The sequence below is a fragment of the Triturus cristatus genome, chromosome 5_1 (genome assembly GCF_964204655.1).
Source record: "Triturus cristatus chromosome 5_1, aTriCri1.1, whole genome shotgun sequence".
Taxonomy (NCBI): domain Eukaryota; kingdom Metazoa; phylum Chordata; class Amphibia; order Caudata; family Salamandridae; genus Triturus; species Triturus cristatus.
The window spans coordinates 174,353,485-174,370,504 of record NC_140587.1 but is presented as its reverse complement, the minus strand read 5'-3'; the positions used below and the strand labels follow the sequence as shown (position 1 = coordinate 174,370,504).

General features: G+C 46.5%; 1 protein-coding gene across 2 annotated transcripts in view; it reads left to right on the top strand.

The window, feature by feature from the left end:
• LOC146830581 (ethanolamine kinase 2-like) overlaps window positions 1-16,806 on the top strand; it is a 538,466-nt gene extending 521,660 nt beyond the window's left edge. For both annotated transcript variants that reach the window (XM_085604782.1, XM_085604781.1), the window contains 2 exons: window positions 2,314-2,387; window positions 14,642-16,806. In XM_085604782.1, the coding sequence (XP_085460908.1) occupies window positions 2,314-2,387; window positions 14,642-14,714 (147 nt within the window). In that variant the 3' untranslated portion in view covers window positions 14,715-16,806. The remainder of the gene's footprint in view (window positions 1-2,313; window positions 2,388-14,641) is intronic.
• The last annotated feature ends 214 nt before the right edge of the window (window positions 16,807-17,020 follow it).

Sequence of the window (17,020 nt, the reverse complement as noted above, 5' to 3'; positions counted from 1 at the left end):
GGGCATGGAGTGGTGTAGTGTGGCGTATGCATGGTGTGGTTGCGCACTGCCATTACAGACAACTCATTTTCAATTGAAATGGCCATTACACTTACACCAAAATATGGTTTTACTGCACAGAAATGATGTGTGTAAATGTCATCACCTACTGTATTGATCTGTTTGGACCGTATTCAAATATTTGTTTCTACCACAGTACAGAATTACAAAAACATGTGCTTCATTCGTACTAATTCTGACATATTCTGAAACATCAGCACAGTTCATTTTTATTTGTTGAGTGCTAGAAAAAAAACATCTCTCTTGTCTTACATGGACACTCAGCAGGATTATCACATACATGCTCTCACTTTAAAGTCAGAAAAAGAAAAGTAAACCCCAAACTCTCTCAGAATAGGGAGCATGATATTTGATGTCTGTCTTTGAATGCTCAACACAAGTGATAAGATAAGAACAAGATTGAAAGACCTGTTTACAGAAAGCAAGTTTGTGGAAGAAATCAGTAAACAAGGTTTGGGCAACGGGAGGGACGAACTCAAGCTGGCAAGCCTAAAGTGAATAAAGCCAGTAAATAGAAAGCTAGAAATTGTGAGTTGCAACTAAGGGTGGGCGGTTAACTCCGCTCCGCCAGTTGAGCTTGCAGAGTTTTAGAACTCCGCATTATGTTTGGAGTGCGAAGTTTTCAAAAACTCCGCACTCGCAGTGGAGCGGAGTTTACCTGTGCCGAGGAGGACAGGAGTTTAGGACTTACCTACTCCTCCTACTGGCTGCACCCCTCTTCCGCTGCTCCGGGTGGCTCGTAGACTTCAATTAACAGGAAGAACTGCAGTGCGCATGTGTGAAGGCAGGCCTGACCCTATCATGGGATTTTATCGGGTCAGGAATGCCTTCACGCATGCACACTTCAGTTTTGCCTGTTAATTGAATTCTACAAACCAGCTGGAGCAGCGGAAGCCGAATGCAGCCAGCAGCAGGAGAAGGAAGGAAGGAACCAGGAAGGAAGCCGGCGCCGCCATACCCAACCAACAAACACAGGAGGAGGCCCAGGACGGTCAGGCCTTACTACGTGGTGGAGAATGTGGGGTGTGCAGGGGAGGAAGGGGGCAGGGGGTGCAGATGTAACTCTGCCAAGCCACGGAACTGCAGAATTTCATGGAGTTTTCCACTAACTCCGTGAAATTCCGCAGAGTACAACTCAGCACGCTCTGCCCAGGGTTAGTTACAACCCAGATAGCCAAAGGAAAGCAACTGGCAGAATATATTCCTAGGTCAGCTTTCTGAATGTCCCCAAGATGTATTTAACAAACCAGACAGCTGCGCTGTCTGGTGAGCTTCAACCTAAAAGGGAGCCGGGGTTTTAAGGTGTAAGACATGACATTGGGCCCCTTGGCAGCTCTGACTTATTTTTCCTGAGCTGTCAAGCTTCCTGATTCAATGCAATTCTCAGCCAGCTCATGTTTTTTCTTTGCAGTCTAGTTGTTGTGTTAATGTTAAATTTATTTTAAATAGAAGTGATCAGGGACTAGAATGCAAAGAGAAAAACTCAGTCTGAATGAGGTGCTCCCGCATGGAACTGAGACCATTGAAAGCTCTGTGGCTATTACTGTTTTTTGGTAACATGGGTTGCCATTGTCCCACTTTTCTGGTACATTAGTTGCAAATGTTAACCACAACAAGAGCTGCTCCTAGTGTAGTGACCACTATGAATTTATGATTGAAATGTGAGTTTAGGCATCTCACAAAATGTGACGGACTGGTCTCACACACCACCAGGTGTCATGCTTCATCATTGACCAGTCCTCGCCCTCTAAAACCTCGGTTTGATAGAGGGCGGGCATGCACCTGACGACAGGGATGCACTTCTAAACTAAGTGGGGGCCCGTGAAAAAGTCCATTTTGGGACTGGAACTCACGCACCAGGCAGCAGTTTTTAAGCTTTCGACTCCCTTTCCACCTATTAACCAATTAGTGGGCACTATATATACCACAGTCCTAGATCCTTCAGGACTGTGGTATATATACCACATTCACATTTTGTGAGATGCCTACACTCACATTTCAATCAAAAATTCATAGTGGTCACTACACTAGGAGCAGCTCTTGTTGTGGTTAACATTTGTTGTTGGAGGCTGGTAGCTCCTAGAACTCCGTGCCTCTAGTTCCCCTCCCCACGCATCAATGTGGGGTTTTCTTGTGTTTAACATTAGTTGCAAATACATCACTTTAAGAGATATTGTTTTTCAGAGTGTGAAACAGGATGAGCTTGATACTTGTGCATACCTGAGTAACACTGGTGTATCTCTTCCCCTGCAGGCAACTCATTTCTTCTGGGGATTCTGGGCACTAATCCAAGCACGGTATTCCACAATTGCTTTCAACTTCTCCCGGTAAGTGTAATGGGTAGGGCAGACACCAATGTCTAGGGGCATCGAGTGAGTGAGCCCATCAGAGTGGGGTCGAGGGAAGCAAGAACCCATAAACTTTCTGATTCTATGCTCAAGGAGCTCACTCAGTCAACTTCATTTCTTTGCATTCTGGTACCTGTTTATCTCATTATAACTCCATAGCTAAAATCCCCTGAACCCAATGTGAGTGTAGGTTGTACTGCACACCACCACAACCTGTAGCGCGTCATGGAGCAGCATTGAGTCAAACACAGTATATTGCTTTTTAGTAGAACAGGAAAATGAAAGTACAGAAAACAATTATTTGTGATGAAATAGCACTGCTGGCAGTATTACTTTGCTTTTCCTTCAAACTAGTGCTTGTGTATTCAGATGCTTCAACTGGAAGAATCAATGAATCTATCTTTAGTTATACATTGACATCTTATTGTATTGCATCTTTTGGAGTCGGTGATAAGGACACATTGAGGAGCACACCGTATCAGGATTTTACAGTGTTATTGGTTCTGTCAGCTTTCACACGTTTCACTCGCAGTAGACGTAGTAGTATTGCACGAGGGCTTTATCAAGGCTACAAATAAAAGATAGACCAATTATGCTGTATAGTTTTTGAGCAAGTATATCCCTAGAATCAGTAGGGGGGTCAGGCTCCTACACTTGTGCCCTCCTGTGAAACCATGTGTGAAAGGTTAAAAGTGTCCGAAAGAGTCAGAATGAAATATTGCCTGTCCTCAACACCTTCCATATTGTTTACACAAGAATACCAAACATTCTTGGGTTATTTATAACCCTATTAAAATCTGGAACAGAATTCCAACCTATGGCTTGTAACTATGGTGTCTGAAATATTATGCCTCCCCCATTTTTCTCGGCTCGCGTTTGACCCATCACCCCAAATATTTTCCAGAAGGAAAACCCATCACCTAACATTCTTGGGTTATTTATAACACTCTTAAAATCTGGAACAGAATTTCAACGTATGGCTTGTAACTCCGGTGTCTGAAATATTAGGGCACACACTGGGGGTGTAAAGGGACATAGCCCAATATTCATTGGTTGGTTACGTAAATGTATTCTATTAGACAATATAAATAATGGAGCATTTCAAAGAACAAGTATTATTGTACACATAAAGCTACACACAATTCATTACAAATAATTGGATATTTTGAACCGAAAGTTAAATCATACACATGATACATTTAAGAGTCAAATGTCAAATTTGTGGGTCGATTACTGAATATGATGGGCGTATATGTCACTCTATTGAATAAACGTTGTTTGAAACAAGAAATAAAAACGGTTGTCTATCTTCATAAAACACCAATAAGGAGGCAAGAAAGCAAAATTAACTTATTTGAAGTAGTTCTTTCCGTGAGACCGGCACATCCCTCTTGCTCATCACCAACACGGCTTCCTTACTACTATCAGTTTGGTACTGTCCAGTCAATGTTTGATGTCGTGACACTAAAAGTAGCTTCAAAAATAGTGCCTGAACATCAGTGTTGTCAGAGCAGGTCTGGGATGCTGGATCTAAGTATCTCTGCCATACTGGGGGAGAGGAGGCCTCATTAGATAGTATTGAGTCCTGGGCATTGGTCTGCTTGCATGTAAAATATCAGTCCACAGGATGATTAGAACATAGCTTTATAAAATCAGTCTGTAGGCTATATCAGAGGGAGGGATATTAAGTAACACAGGGAATATGCAAGCATGTGGGTATTGCACTCTGTATGCTGGACCATGCAGAGTACTTTGAGCATCTAGTGATTCTACGCCGAAAAAAGAATTAAACATTTTACCAACAATAAAGCATTGGGGGAATAAATGGAACATAGAAACAGGCAAATTGACAGAAAATGGCACCTGGAGCTGTAACATAAGTACTGATTAGTAATCAGCAATGATTTTCAGTCATAATACGCATGGATTAGTAACTAAGTCTGGGCGGTGAACTCCGCTTCGCTTGCGGAGTTTGCGGAGATTTCTGTACTCTGCATCACATGGAGCTCGCGGAGGTCCAAAAAACTATGTTTTTTTTCCTGGCTCGCGTTCATCAACATCAAGTTGGCATGCGAGGAAAATCCACCTTCTGGCGAGAATTTTCCTCATTCGTGCTCGTCAACATCAAGTTGGCGAGCACGAGCGTGGAAAATCAACCTCCTGGTGAGATTTCTCAATGCGGGCAGTCAGATTTCTCAATGCGAGTGGTTGCGTATGCCCGCGACCGCTCGCATTGAGGAACCATCCGTTTGCCTTGAGAATGCTGCCGCTCTCGTAAAAATCTACTCGAACAGCAGAAAGGAAGCAGCACCCTCTTGCGCTATGCGCTGGTGTCGTTCGCGATGATTGCACAGTACGGACAAGCACCTGGCACTGAAAATCACTGTGAACGGCATTTAACTAATGCACTCCTCTACTCGCAGAGCTCCACGTAGCGCGGCAGAGTTCTTTTGCACATCGATAAGTTCCGCGAGCTACGACCAGGCTTATTAGTAACCACTAAGGCAGAAAGTCGCATTTAAGTTAACAACCTCATTCAGCTTCAGTGGTTCCTGAGTATTGAGACTGGAAATAGATTTTGTTGGTGATCTCCAAGGATGAGTGGGTGTGCTGGGCGTGCAAGTCACTGGGTATGAGGGAGTGGAACTCAATAGTCGATGTGAATATCTCTTAGTGTTTCTGATCAAGACTCTTGAGGCATGGATAATGCTCTTGGTCGATATTTTTTCTTTACATTGTTGTTTGTGAAATAAAAAGCATTCCAAAAAAAAAGATAATATTTTTTTAATCTTAGTTTAAGTGCTTTGATAGTATTTCTGATGTGGATCTGACCGCAAAACGAATGCTAATCAATAGGTAAAGCACAGGAGAATTCTTGCAATTAAGCCAGCGAGCAATTTCTTGATGGAAAGTGTAGGTGAATCCCTCCACTTAAACAATTTCTTTATGTTGTTTCACAGTTTGCATCTAGAGAAATCATGACACGTCAAAGCCTTTCTGTTTAGCAAAGGCGTTGATTATGGTGCTAACTTGCTTGTGCTCTGGACCCAACTTCTTCTTAAGATACTGTTGTTTTCTGAGTTATCGCTAGTCAATCTTGTAAACTACTGAAATACCCATGTTCATTTCCTAACATGTGACTGTACTTTGGAGAGACTTGCAGATATGATGTCCCTCACTGTCAATCAATCAATCAAACTTTAGTCTATAAGTTATACTAGCACGTTAGGGTACACACACAGAGTACACATATACATGTTTCTTTTGCCTGGCGACACAAACAGCATAATGCATCTTCCGGTTGGGCCTCCTTCTTCCACTTAGGAACGCAGTCAAGTGTGGGAAGGCGTCCAAATCGCATCTTTACCAGTTCCCTCTTGATAGTCAATGAGAGAGGTGCCTCGAAGTAGGGCTTTTCCTTGCTTGAGCGATATGAGTTTATTACTAACTACCCATGTGATTGTTTTGTCAGTGTAGCTTTATCTTCCAACCTACGTTTCTGCTTTATGCATTTTGTTCACAAGTTTCTTAAAAGTACAGCAACTCATGTTCAGTTGCCATAAGTCTTCCTGCAGGTATTTGGCAAATTGACCTTTCCCCCTTGTTGGATGTATCCCTGCGCAGATGAGTTTAGCCTGCGATCCCTCTGGGGCACTCTGCAGTCGATGGCAGCACTTCATGAAGGCCCCTTGCCTGGCTAGTGATTGGTTTACCAGGGCAAATTCTAACCTTGATTGGGCGGGAGAGGCTGACCTTGGCATCTGGAATGCTCGTTTTTATGTTCATATTGTGCAAGTTTCTCCAGCAGGTCCGGATCTTCACCCAGCTTTATCTCGCCTCTATATGATAGGTTGGAATCAGTATTGATTTGATCATTGTTATCAACGCATTTAGATGATGGCCCCACAGACTTTTCCTCTTGGTTTGAGAAGGCCAAGTTTAAGGCCTCCGTTTTTGCAATGATAGCCTTTTTAGATCCATCTATGTTGTAACTTCATCATGTTGGACCCATTGAAGCGCCATTTCTCATCTTTTGCTATGCATCGTTTCAGTGTTTGTTGTAACGCTTTTCGCCCTAAGTGGGATGGGTATTCCCAGACGTGGGACCCGTGCTCACTACGCCACTGGAGTCAAGCTATTCTGGCTGATGACGGCTGATAGCCAGAAACCGGTCCTAGGATGCTTGATTCCGGTCCAGGGAAGACATGGCTTGGCAGTTCGGGCTGGACTGTTCCCATGAGGCACAGGGTCAAGACTGATTTGCATATGGCCATGTCTAAACTGGGGTGGTGTAGTGGGCAAAAGAACGATGGATTTAACCCAGATCTCTTGACTGGGGGAGAATGTATGCATTGTCAGCATTCTGTCCATCATTTGTTTGTTGTAACGCTTTTCGCCCTAAGTGGGATGGGTATTCCCAGACGTGGGACCCGTGCTCACTACGCCACTGGAGTCAAGCTATCCTGGCTGATGACGGCTGATAGCCAGAAACCGGTCCTAGGATGCTTGATTCCGGTCCAGGGAAGACATGGCTTGGCAGTTCGGGCTGGACTGTTCCCATGAGGCACAGGGTCAAGACTGATTTGCATATGGCCATGTCTAAACTGGGGTGGTGTAGTGGGCAAAAGAATGATGGATTTAACCCAGATCTCTTGACTGGGGGAGAATGTATGCATTGTCAGCATTCCGTCCATCATTTGTTTGTTGTAACGCTTTTCGCCCTAAGTGGGATGGGTATTCCCAGACGTGGGACCCGTGCTCACTACGCCACTGGAGTCAAGCTATCCTGGCTGATGACGGCTGATAGCCAGAAACCGGTCCTAGGATGCTTGATTCCGGTCCAGGGAAGACATGGCTTGGCAGTTCGGGCTGGACTGTTCCCATGAGGCACAGGGTCAAGACTGATTTGCATATGGCCATGTCTAAACTGGGGTGGTGTAGTGGGCAAAAGAACGATGGATTTAACCCAGATCTCTTGACTGGGGGAGAATGTATGCATTGTCAGCATTCCGTCCATCATTTGTTTGTTGTAACGCTTTTCGCCCTAAGTGGGATGGGTATTCCCAGACGTGGGACCCGTGCTCACTACGCCACTGGAGTCAAGCTATCCTGGCTGATGACGGCTGATAGCCAGAAACCGGTCCTAGGATGCTTGATTCCGGTCCAGGGAAGACATGGCTTGGCAGTTCGGGCTGGACTGTTCCCATGAGGCACAGGGTCAAGACTGATTTGCATATGGCCATGTCTAAACTGGGGTGGTGTAGTGGGCAAAAGAACGATGGATTTAACCCAGATCTCTTGACTGGGGGAGAATGTATGCATTGTCAGCATTCCGTCCATCATTTGTTTGTTGTAACGCTTTTCGCCCTAAGTGGGATGGGTATTCCCAGACGTGGGACCCGTGCTCACTACGCCACTGGAGTCAAGCTATCCTGGCTGATGACGGCTGATAGCCAGAAACCGGTCCTAGGATGCTTGATTCCGGTCCAGGGAAGACATGGCTTGGCAGTTCGGGCTGGACTGTTCCCATGAGGCACAGGGTCAAGACTGATTTGCATATGGCCATGTCTAAACTGGGGTGGTGTAGTGGGCAAAAGAACGATGGATTTAACCCAGATCTCTTGACTGGGGGAGAATGTATGCATTGTCAGCATTCCGTCCATCATTTGTTTGTTGTAACGCTTTTCGCCCTAAGTGGGATGGGTATTCCCAGACGTGGGACCCGTGCTCACTACGCCACTGGAGTCAAGCTATCCTGGCTGATGACGGCTGATAGCCAGAAACCGGTCCTAGGATGCTTGATTCCGGTCCAGGGAAGACATGGCTTGGCAGTTCGGGCTGGACTGTTCCCATGAGGCACAGGGTCAAGACTGATTTGCATATGGCCATGTCTAAACTGAGGTGGTGTAGTGGGCAAAAGAACGATGGATTTAACCCAGATCTCTTGACTGGGGGAGAATGTATGCATTGTCAGCATTCCGTCCATCATTTGTTTGTTGTAACGCTTTTCGCCCTAAGTGGGATGGGTATTCCCAGACGTGGGACCCGTGCTCACTACGCCACTGGAGTCAAGCTATCCTGGCTGATGACGGCTGATAGCCAGAAACCGGTCCTAGGATGCTTGATTCCGGTCCAGGGAAGACATGGCTTGGCAGTTCGGGCTGGACTGTTCCCATGAGGCACAGGGTCAAGACTGATTTGCATATGGCCATGTCTAAACTGGGGTGGTGTAGTGGGCAAAAGAACGATGGATTTAACCCAGATCTCTTGACTGGGGGAGAATGTATGCATTGTCAGCATTCCGTCCATCATTTGTTTGTTGTAACGCTTTTCGCCCTAAGTGGGATGGGTATTCCCAGACGTGGGACCCGTGCTCACTACGCCACTGGAGTCAAGCTATCCTGGCTGATGACGGCTGATAGCCATAAACCGGTCCTAGGATGCTTGATTCCGGTCCAGGGAAGACATGGCTTGGCAGTTCGGGCTGGACTGTTCCCATGAGGCACAGGGTCAAGACTGATTTGCATATGGCCATGTCTAAACTGGGGTGGTGTAGTGGGCAAAAGAACGATGGATTTAACCCAGATCTCTTGACTGGGGGAGAATGTATGCATTGTCAGCATTCCGTCCATCATTTGTTTGTTGTAACGCTTTTCGCCCTAAGTGGGATGGGTATTCCCAGACGTGGGACCCGTGCTCACTACGCCACTGGAGTCAAGCTATCCTGGCTGATGACGGCTGATAGCCAGAAACCGGTCCTAGGATGCTTGATTCCGGTCCAGGGAAGACATGGCTTGGCAGTTCGGGCTGGACTGTTCCCATGAGGCACAGGGTCAAGACTGATTTGCATATGGCCATGTCTAAACTGGGGTGGTGTAGTGGGCAAAAGAACGATGGATTTAACCCAGATCTCTTGACTGGGGGAGAATGTATGCATTGTCAGCATTCCGTCCATCATTTGTTTGTTGTAACGCTTTTCGCCCTAAGTGGGATGGGTATTCCCAGACGTGGGACCCGTGCTCACTACGCCACTGGAGTCAAGCTATCCTGGCTGATGACGGCTGATAGCCAGAAACCGGTCCTAGGATGCTTGATTCCGGCCCAGGGAAGACATGGCTTGGCAGTTCGGGCTGGACTGTTCCCATGAGGCACAGGGTCAAGACTGATTTGCATATGGCCATGTCTAAACTGGGGTGGTGTAGTGGGCAAAAGAACGATGGATTTAACCCAGATCTCTTGACTGGGGGAGAATGTATGCATTGTCAGCATTCCGTCCATCATTTGTTTGTTGTAACGCTTTTCGCCCTAAGTGGGATGGGTATTCCCAGACGTGGGACCCGTGCTCACTACGCCACTGGAGTCAAGCTATCCTGGCTGATGACGGCTGATAGCCAGAAACCGGTCCTAGGATGCTTGATTCCGGTCCAGGGAAGACATGGCTTGGCAGTTCGGGCTGGACTGTTCCCATGAGGCACAGGGTCAAGACTGATTTGCATATGGCCATGTCTAAACTGGGGTGGTGTAGTGGGCAAAAGAACGATGGATTTAACCCAGATCTCTTGACTGGGGGAGAATGTATGCATTGTCAGCATTCCGTCCATCATTTGTTTGTTGTAACGCTTTTCGCCCTAAGTGGGATGGGTATTCCCAGACGTGGGACCCGTGCTCACTACGCCACTGGAGTCAAGCTATCCTGGCTGATGACGGCTGATAGCCAGAAACCGGTCCTAGGATGCTTGATTCCGGTCCAGGGAAGACATGGCTTGGCAGTTCGGGCTGGACTGTTCCCATGAGGCACAGGGTCAAGACTGATTTGCATATGGCCATGTCTAAACTGGGGTGGTGTAGTGGGCAAAAGAACGATGGATTTAACCCAGATCTCTTGACTGGGGGAGAATGTATGCATTGTCAGCATTCCGTCCATCATTTGTTTGTTGTAACGCTTTTCGCCCTAAGTGGGATGGGTATTCCCAGACGTGGGACCCGTGCTCACTACGCCACTGGAATCAAGCTATCCTGGCTGATGACGGCTGATAGCCAGAAACCGGTCCTAGGATGCTTGATTCCGGTCCAGGGAAGACATGGCTTGGCAGTTCGGGCTGGACTGTTCCCATGAGGCACAGGGTCAAGACTGATTTGCATATGGCCATGTCTAAACTGGGGTGGTGTAGTGGGCAAAAGAACGATGGATTTAACCCAGATCTCTTGACTGGGGGAGAATGTATGCATTGTCAGCATTCCGTCCATCATTTGTTTGTTGTAACGCTTTTCGCCCTAAGTGGGATGGGTATTCCCAGACGTGGGACCCGTGCTCACTACGCCACTGGAGTCAAGCTATCCTGGCTGATGACGGCTGATAGCCAGAAACCGGTCCTAGGATGCTTGATTCCGGTCCAGGGAAGACATGGCTTGGCAGTTCGGGCTGGACTGTTCCCATGAGGCACAGGGTCAAGACTGATTTGCATATGGCCATGTCTAAACTGGGGTGGTGTAGTGGGCAAAAGAACGATGGATTTAACCCAGATCTCTTGACTGGGGGAGAATGTATGCATTGTCAGCATTCCGTCCATCATTTGTTTGTTGTAACGCTTTTCGCCCTAAGTGGGATGGGTATTCCCAGACGTGGGACCCGTGCTCACTACGCCACTGGAGTCAAGCTATCCTGGCTGATGACGGCTGATAGCCAGAAACCGGTCCTAGGATGCTTGATTCCGGTCCAGGGAAGACATGGCTTGGCAGTTCGGGCTGGACTGCTCCCATGAGGCACAGGGTCAAGACTGATTTGCATATGGCCATGTCTAAACTGGGGTGGTGTAGTGGGCAAAAGAACGATGGATTTAACCCAGATCTCTTGACTGGGGGAGAATGTATGCATTGTCAGCATTCCGTCCATCATTTGTTTGTTGAAATGCATCGTTTCAGCGGCATAACTTTAAGTTTCTTGAGGTTGATTTTCAACTGGTTATTTACTGCGTACTCAGCAAGCCTGTTGGTCTGTCTCTGTAGGTTCACATGATTATTGCTCAACAATAGTAGATTGTCTCTGTACAGGATGTTGCAAAACTGTTGAGACCCGAGGCTTGGTGCGTGAGACACCACTTCTGCCAGGGAAGCTGACAGATCCCCGATGAACCAATTAAACAACAGCGGCGCCAATACACATCCCTGTTCCAATTCAATGGAGGTATTAACCTCTCTTGATAAATGGCACCTGTCCCCCACCTTGATCTTTACACAGGTTTTTGTGTATATTCGCTGGATGATCCTTAAATTGTTTTGTGGAATTCCCCAACGGAATAGTTTTTCCCAGAGCAGGCCTCGAGGGACGTAGTCAAAGGCCATTTTGAAGTCCACAAAACACATGAAAAGTGACGTCCCACTGTCGCACGCTTTTTTCATTAAGTTGGTGGTGGCTCCTTGCTTTTTGGAGGACCCTGTTTGCTTCATTGTCAACCTTTTTGCCTCCGTCGCTCACTCCTGTAGATTTTCAGTAGTATTGTTGAAAAACATTTGAGGTCCTGTAATTGCTAGGGGAAATAGCTACCCCAACCCTTGAAGATGGGGTCTATCACTGGGCCTCTCCAGCTTTATGGAATGCTGCCCATCAGCAGTATTTGCTTGAACATCGAGTTCAGGAAACCAGCTCAGGTTGTGGGGTTGTGCTTTTGAAGTGAAGTCAGCATGCCATTAGGGGCAGATGCGCAGTTGGAGTGCAAGTTCTCAATTATTTGTTACCAAGGCCTCCATTGAAAAGTTCCATTTAGTGGTCTAGGGTGTCAGTAGCACCACTGCTATTGGTTTTCAGGGTCACCCACTCGTGTGGACTTTAGCTGTGATCTTTTACATGGGAGGTCAGACCTGGGCCCGGGACAGAATGGTACTCTGTGCTTCCCTTATAATGTGTGGTTAGGTATTTAACCCATTCTACCTTGCTATTATTAGCATTGTTTGCCACCCTGGGGCCCTTATCAAGCTCAGTAATTAGTTTCCAGAAACTTCTGTGGTCGTTTTGTTTGGAGGAGTAAAGTAGCTTTGCCCACAATGCTTCAGATCTCTCTTTCTTTAGCAGCCATACCACCTTTTTTAGGCTCTTATGCTCCATTCATAGGCATTTTAGCAATTCTAAATCCTATGGTGAGCTCCACAGTTTACGGAGCACTTTGTGGATCCTTGACCTGAAAAGGCGAACCGGTTTTGGCTGGATGATTAAAAGTTTGAGGAAATATTTGTACCTTTCTCCAAATTGTTGGCTGGGTCGCTTGCTGCTTCTATGCCTTTATCAAGTTCTCCTTGCTGGATGATATTTCCTTCAGGATTCCCTTGGCCTCGCTTGCCATGCCTCCAATGTTGTCTAGGCTCCATTTAAAGTGTTTTACATTGTCAATGTGAACTTAAATCTGCACTATCCGCACCTGATCTAATACGGTCATATCGGTGCTTAGACTGAAGTTTTGCAGGTGATGCTCACTCTCTGATCAGTGCTTCATTTTAAAGTAGACTACTCCACTATGCATTCTAATGCTCCCCATTGTGTAGTCAAGGTAGTAGATGGTATCTTGTCCAGGCTGGTGTTCCCCAGGAGGCGACCATTGAGTATTACCAGATCAGCTGCTTCGTAGGACTTCAGGAGCCTGTTCCCAAGATTGTCATGGGGTCGATGCAGAGAGTGACTTTGTGCTGGCAGCATCTGTAACACCTCATCGCCTGCCTTATGTGTGTCTTGGAAAAGATTCAGATTAAAATCTCCAGTAATTCCCTGGTTTGCCAACTGTTTATCTCCCTTCCACTCCAGGAACAGCTTGATCAGCTTTGCCACTATTTTTTATTTTTCTCTCGGGTTAATGTAAATATTAACCAGAACCAGTGGAGTTGTCTACTGCTTGTCCCATCGCTCCAGACATAGAGCTAGTAACCAGGGTTCTTCTGTATCCTGTGGTGTTACCTTGCCGGATAGTTTTGAGTTCACATAAGTCGTTAACCCACCTTTTGCCCTTCTGTGGGGGGTGGTGGTTTTGCGAACCCATCTGTTGAATTCAATGAACCTATTTTTTTGCCCCCAAGAGTCATGCACTGTAATTTTCTCAAACTTCTCAAAGTATTCCTTCATTGTAGAATCTTCCGTTCTTGTAGCAGGAACTCCTAGATTCCTGGCACAGATGTTTAGCTTGTCTTGTTTTTTTGCATGATGCCTCAGAAGATGGTCATTCAAGGCTTCACGTTTCAGGATAAATCGCTGATATTTCTAGAGGGTGATTCTTAAACTTCACAGCGATGGTTCACAGGACATCCCTTTTCCACTTGTAGGCTTTCAATTGACAATTCAACATCCTCTATGAGATGCAATGTTGATTTGCTTCAATTAAAGAAATCATTTATTAAAGTAAAGATGATTGGCAAAGCAGTGCCCTGTTAAGCAGTCTGACAGCCATATACCCCCAGCAGAAGTATACTGCCTATCTGTGTCACAGAAAGGATATCTGCATCTGGTTTGGAATGGACTATCATTTCACAAGAGGGAGGCCTGGGCCCAAAGTCCACTCCACCCTCTCACATGTAGGGACTAGGATTAGATGGTGAGGCGGGCCTGCATGTCCTTAAGGGCTGTGACTTAAGGTTTACATTTAAATCGCGAATTTAAATCACTGTGTCTGCAACTCCACTCTAACCTCAATTCCAGTAGCTGTGACTATTTGTGGCCAGAAGCCTGTGCCGCATTTTAAAGAAGAAAGGCAGGGCATGGTTATTCTCACTCTCTTTCGTCTTTTGTCCCAAAAAAACATTTCTGCGTGTGTGCAAATAAAAATAAAAGGGATAAGGTGTCTTGTACATATACAAGTTACTGTCTTGTCCTGTACGCTATCACAGCCTTTACCCACATGCCTACACTTTAACAAAACCAGTGGTCCCTTCTGTAGGAACTAATCACACAATTTGAGCACTCAGCTGAATAGGACACAAGAGATACTAATATGGATAGTAGAGCAAATAGACCATCACTCCTCCCGTTTTTACATAGGTTTCAGGTCCTCCTGAGGGTTTGCCCCAAATGTTTATTAACAAAAAATATATAAACCATTAAAACAACATGCACCATCAAGCTGTGGTACAACCTGGGACATAAAACTGTAATGAAGCTAGGACACTATAGTGGTCCTCTAGTTTGTGAATGGTCTTCTTGGAGTCAGGCCTGACATCTCGAATTATGTGACTAACCTTTTGTTCTCTTCTTGCAGGTATGCAGAATTAAGATTCAAGCAGTATTTTAAGGTGAAGCCCGAGGTGACTTCTTTGAAGATCTCAGAGTGACTGTTCATAGCACCACTAGGCACCAGTGGCAGCCTGAGGCCCTTCAACAACCATCTGGACCATGGTGCACTGATAACAGTTTGACGAATGCAGCCTACTGCAGGAGAAGAACGGCAGCTCACATCTACTGCAAGGATGCCATGTGGGAGGCAGATGCCCCAGATTGAAAGGGGGGGTCCTCTGCACCTGTCAGCACAGCGCTCCTTCTATACCACAGTGTAGGGCAGGGCTTGTCTCATTGCTGCCCACCCTTGAGGCTGTTGTCTCCATGCTCTCACCCAGAATTAGCCACAGAGTTCCTCCAGTGCCACAGTGAAGAAGGCTGCCTTCACTCCTCTCCCACCCTCGGAGTGACTGTCACCACCCCTCACTCTTCTAACCCATTCTAAAAGGCATGTCACTACCTCCTGATCCAGAGCTTCCATCTCCAGCACTTGAGAAGACTGTCTTTGGGCCGAAACCCTGAACATCCGCTGTCCCACCAAGGGGGGGGGGAGCCGTCTTGCCCCTCTCACTAGAGTTCCCAACCCACTGCCCTATCCAAAGATAACTTATACCTAAGACCTTGATTATCCTCTGTAGGAGGAAGCAGAGGCAGCCCCTATACTGTGGGCTAGAGCTTCTTCAATCCCACACAAGAGAGGACTGTCGGGCCCTCACCTCTTACGCCCGACTCCGAGAACCCAGAGATCCCGTAGTCACAAAGGAGATTATGTCTTACCAAACAAATCACCCACAGCAAACCCTAACCCACATTAAAGGTCTGGCCAACCCGGCACCCAGAACTTCTCCTATCTCACACTGGAAGGCCCAATCTTAACCCATTCCGCAACAGCACTCCTGGCTTGTCTCATACTGTAGGGTGGCATTTTACACCCCTCAGGGATACGTCCCTGGACCCAGTCCCAAAGTGCAGGTGGCCATCTTACTCCCCACAAACCCCCACACAGAGCTGCCTTTAAAACACATTGGAGGCCTGGCTTACCAGCATGGGCGTCTGCAGAAATTTTTCCAGGGGGGGGGGGCAAAATTTTAACTTCATCACCTTCCTCCGACATGATGTGTGCCAGGTGGGGCACAAGAAACAATGGGGTGCAGGAGGAACCATTGGGGGCAGAAAATTCAGAAATGAAACAATACCGGGCAGGCAGCAAACCAAAATATATAGGTTGTCAAAAAGCCATAAATCTTCATGTTTTAATCTATTCTGAATTCTGAACACGAATAAAAAAGTAAATAATTGATCTCATTCTCTTCTCAAACTAAGCGCAGGACAGAGAGAGGCTGCTTCTCTCTCTGAACTCTCTCTCCGTCTGGCTGGAGAGGAGCCTGCCAGTGTTGCCAGTTTTTCAGCCCAAAGACGCTCAAATATAAGCCCAAATTCAGCCCAGCGCAGACCAGTGTAAGCCCAAAAACCAGCCCAAAGTCGAAAGTCTGCTTTCTTTAGAAGCTAATGCTATGAGTTACAATTTTGGATGTGATGCATCAATGTACCTTTCAAATGTACACTTCCTAATATATTGCAAAGCATGCATCCCGTAGGAGACAGACTGATCCACCAAACAGACAATAGCATCAGGTGAGAAAGCTCTACTCATCAAGGCACAGCTGACGCATACTTTAAATAATTGTTAATAGGTAAGCAAATAGCTGCACTGTACAGCCAGAGCTAAAAATGATAACCACTTCATTGGGTAGGGGCTTAAGGAGCACACAGCCATGCAAAGAAACTATTCATACACTACCTATGACTGCCAAAAATCGCCCTGGGTAGGTAAAATAAAGCTTGATGCCTAGCACATTCTGATAAAGACAACTTGAATTCATGGTCATCACGCACATTTCCAGAGCAATCTTTCATTTTAACGTAGAGAATTTGGCCACATATGTAAATGTTTACCAAATCCACAACATGTCAAGCCAAAGCAGCAACATGCAGCATCTGCTAACCTTTGGAGCATTACTACAGGGTGACCGTTATCTGATTTTCAGAGGTATGATATAAAGAGGGAGGCCAGCTTTAGGTACAAGTGAAGATGGTGAAACATTAAAGGAAAACGGGGTTCTCCATCCAAATAAAGCATTACAAACTGAGAATGTTGTGGTCCTTTCTTTTTTAGGTCTCGCTCCCGAGACCTATTGTCGCCGAGATGCCTCTCAAGGAAGACAGACCGTGGCACGCGCAGGAATTGGGGTCGGGGTCTGTGGACGCGCTTGCGCAGACGCACACGCACACACACACACACAGACACACGCGCGCGCACACACCCCGCCGCTGCTGACCCCCCACACCGCATCCACGGCTG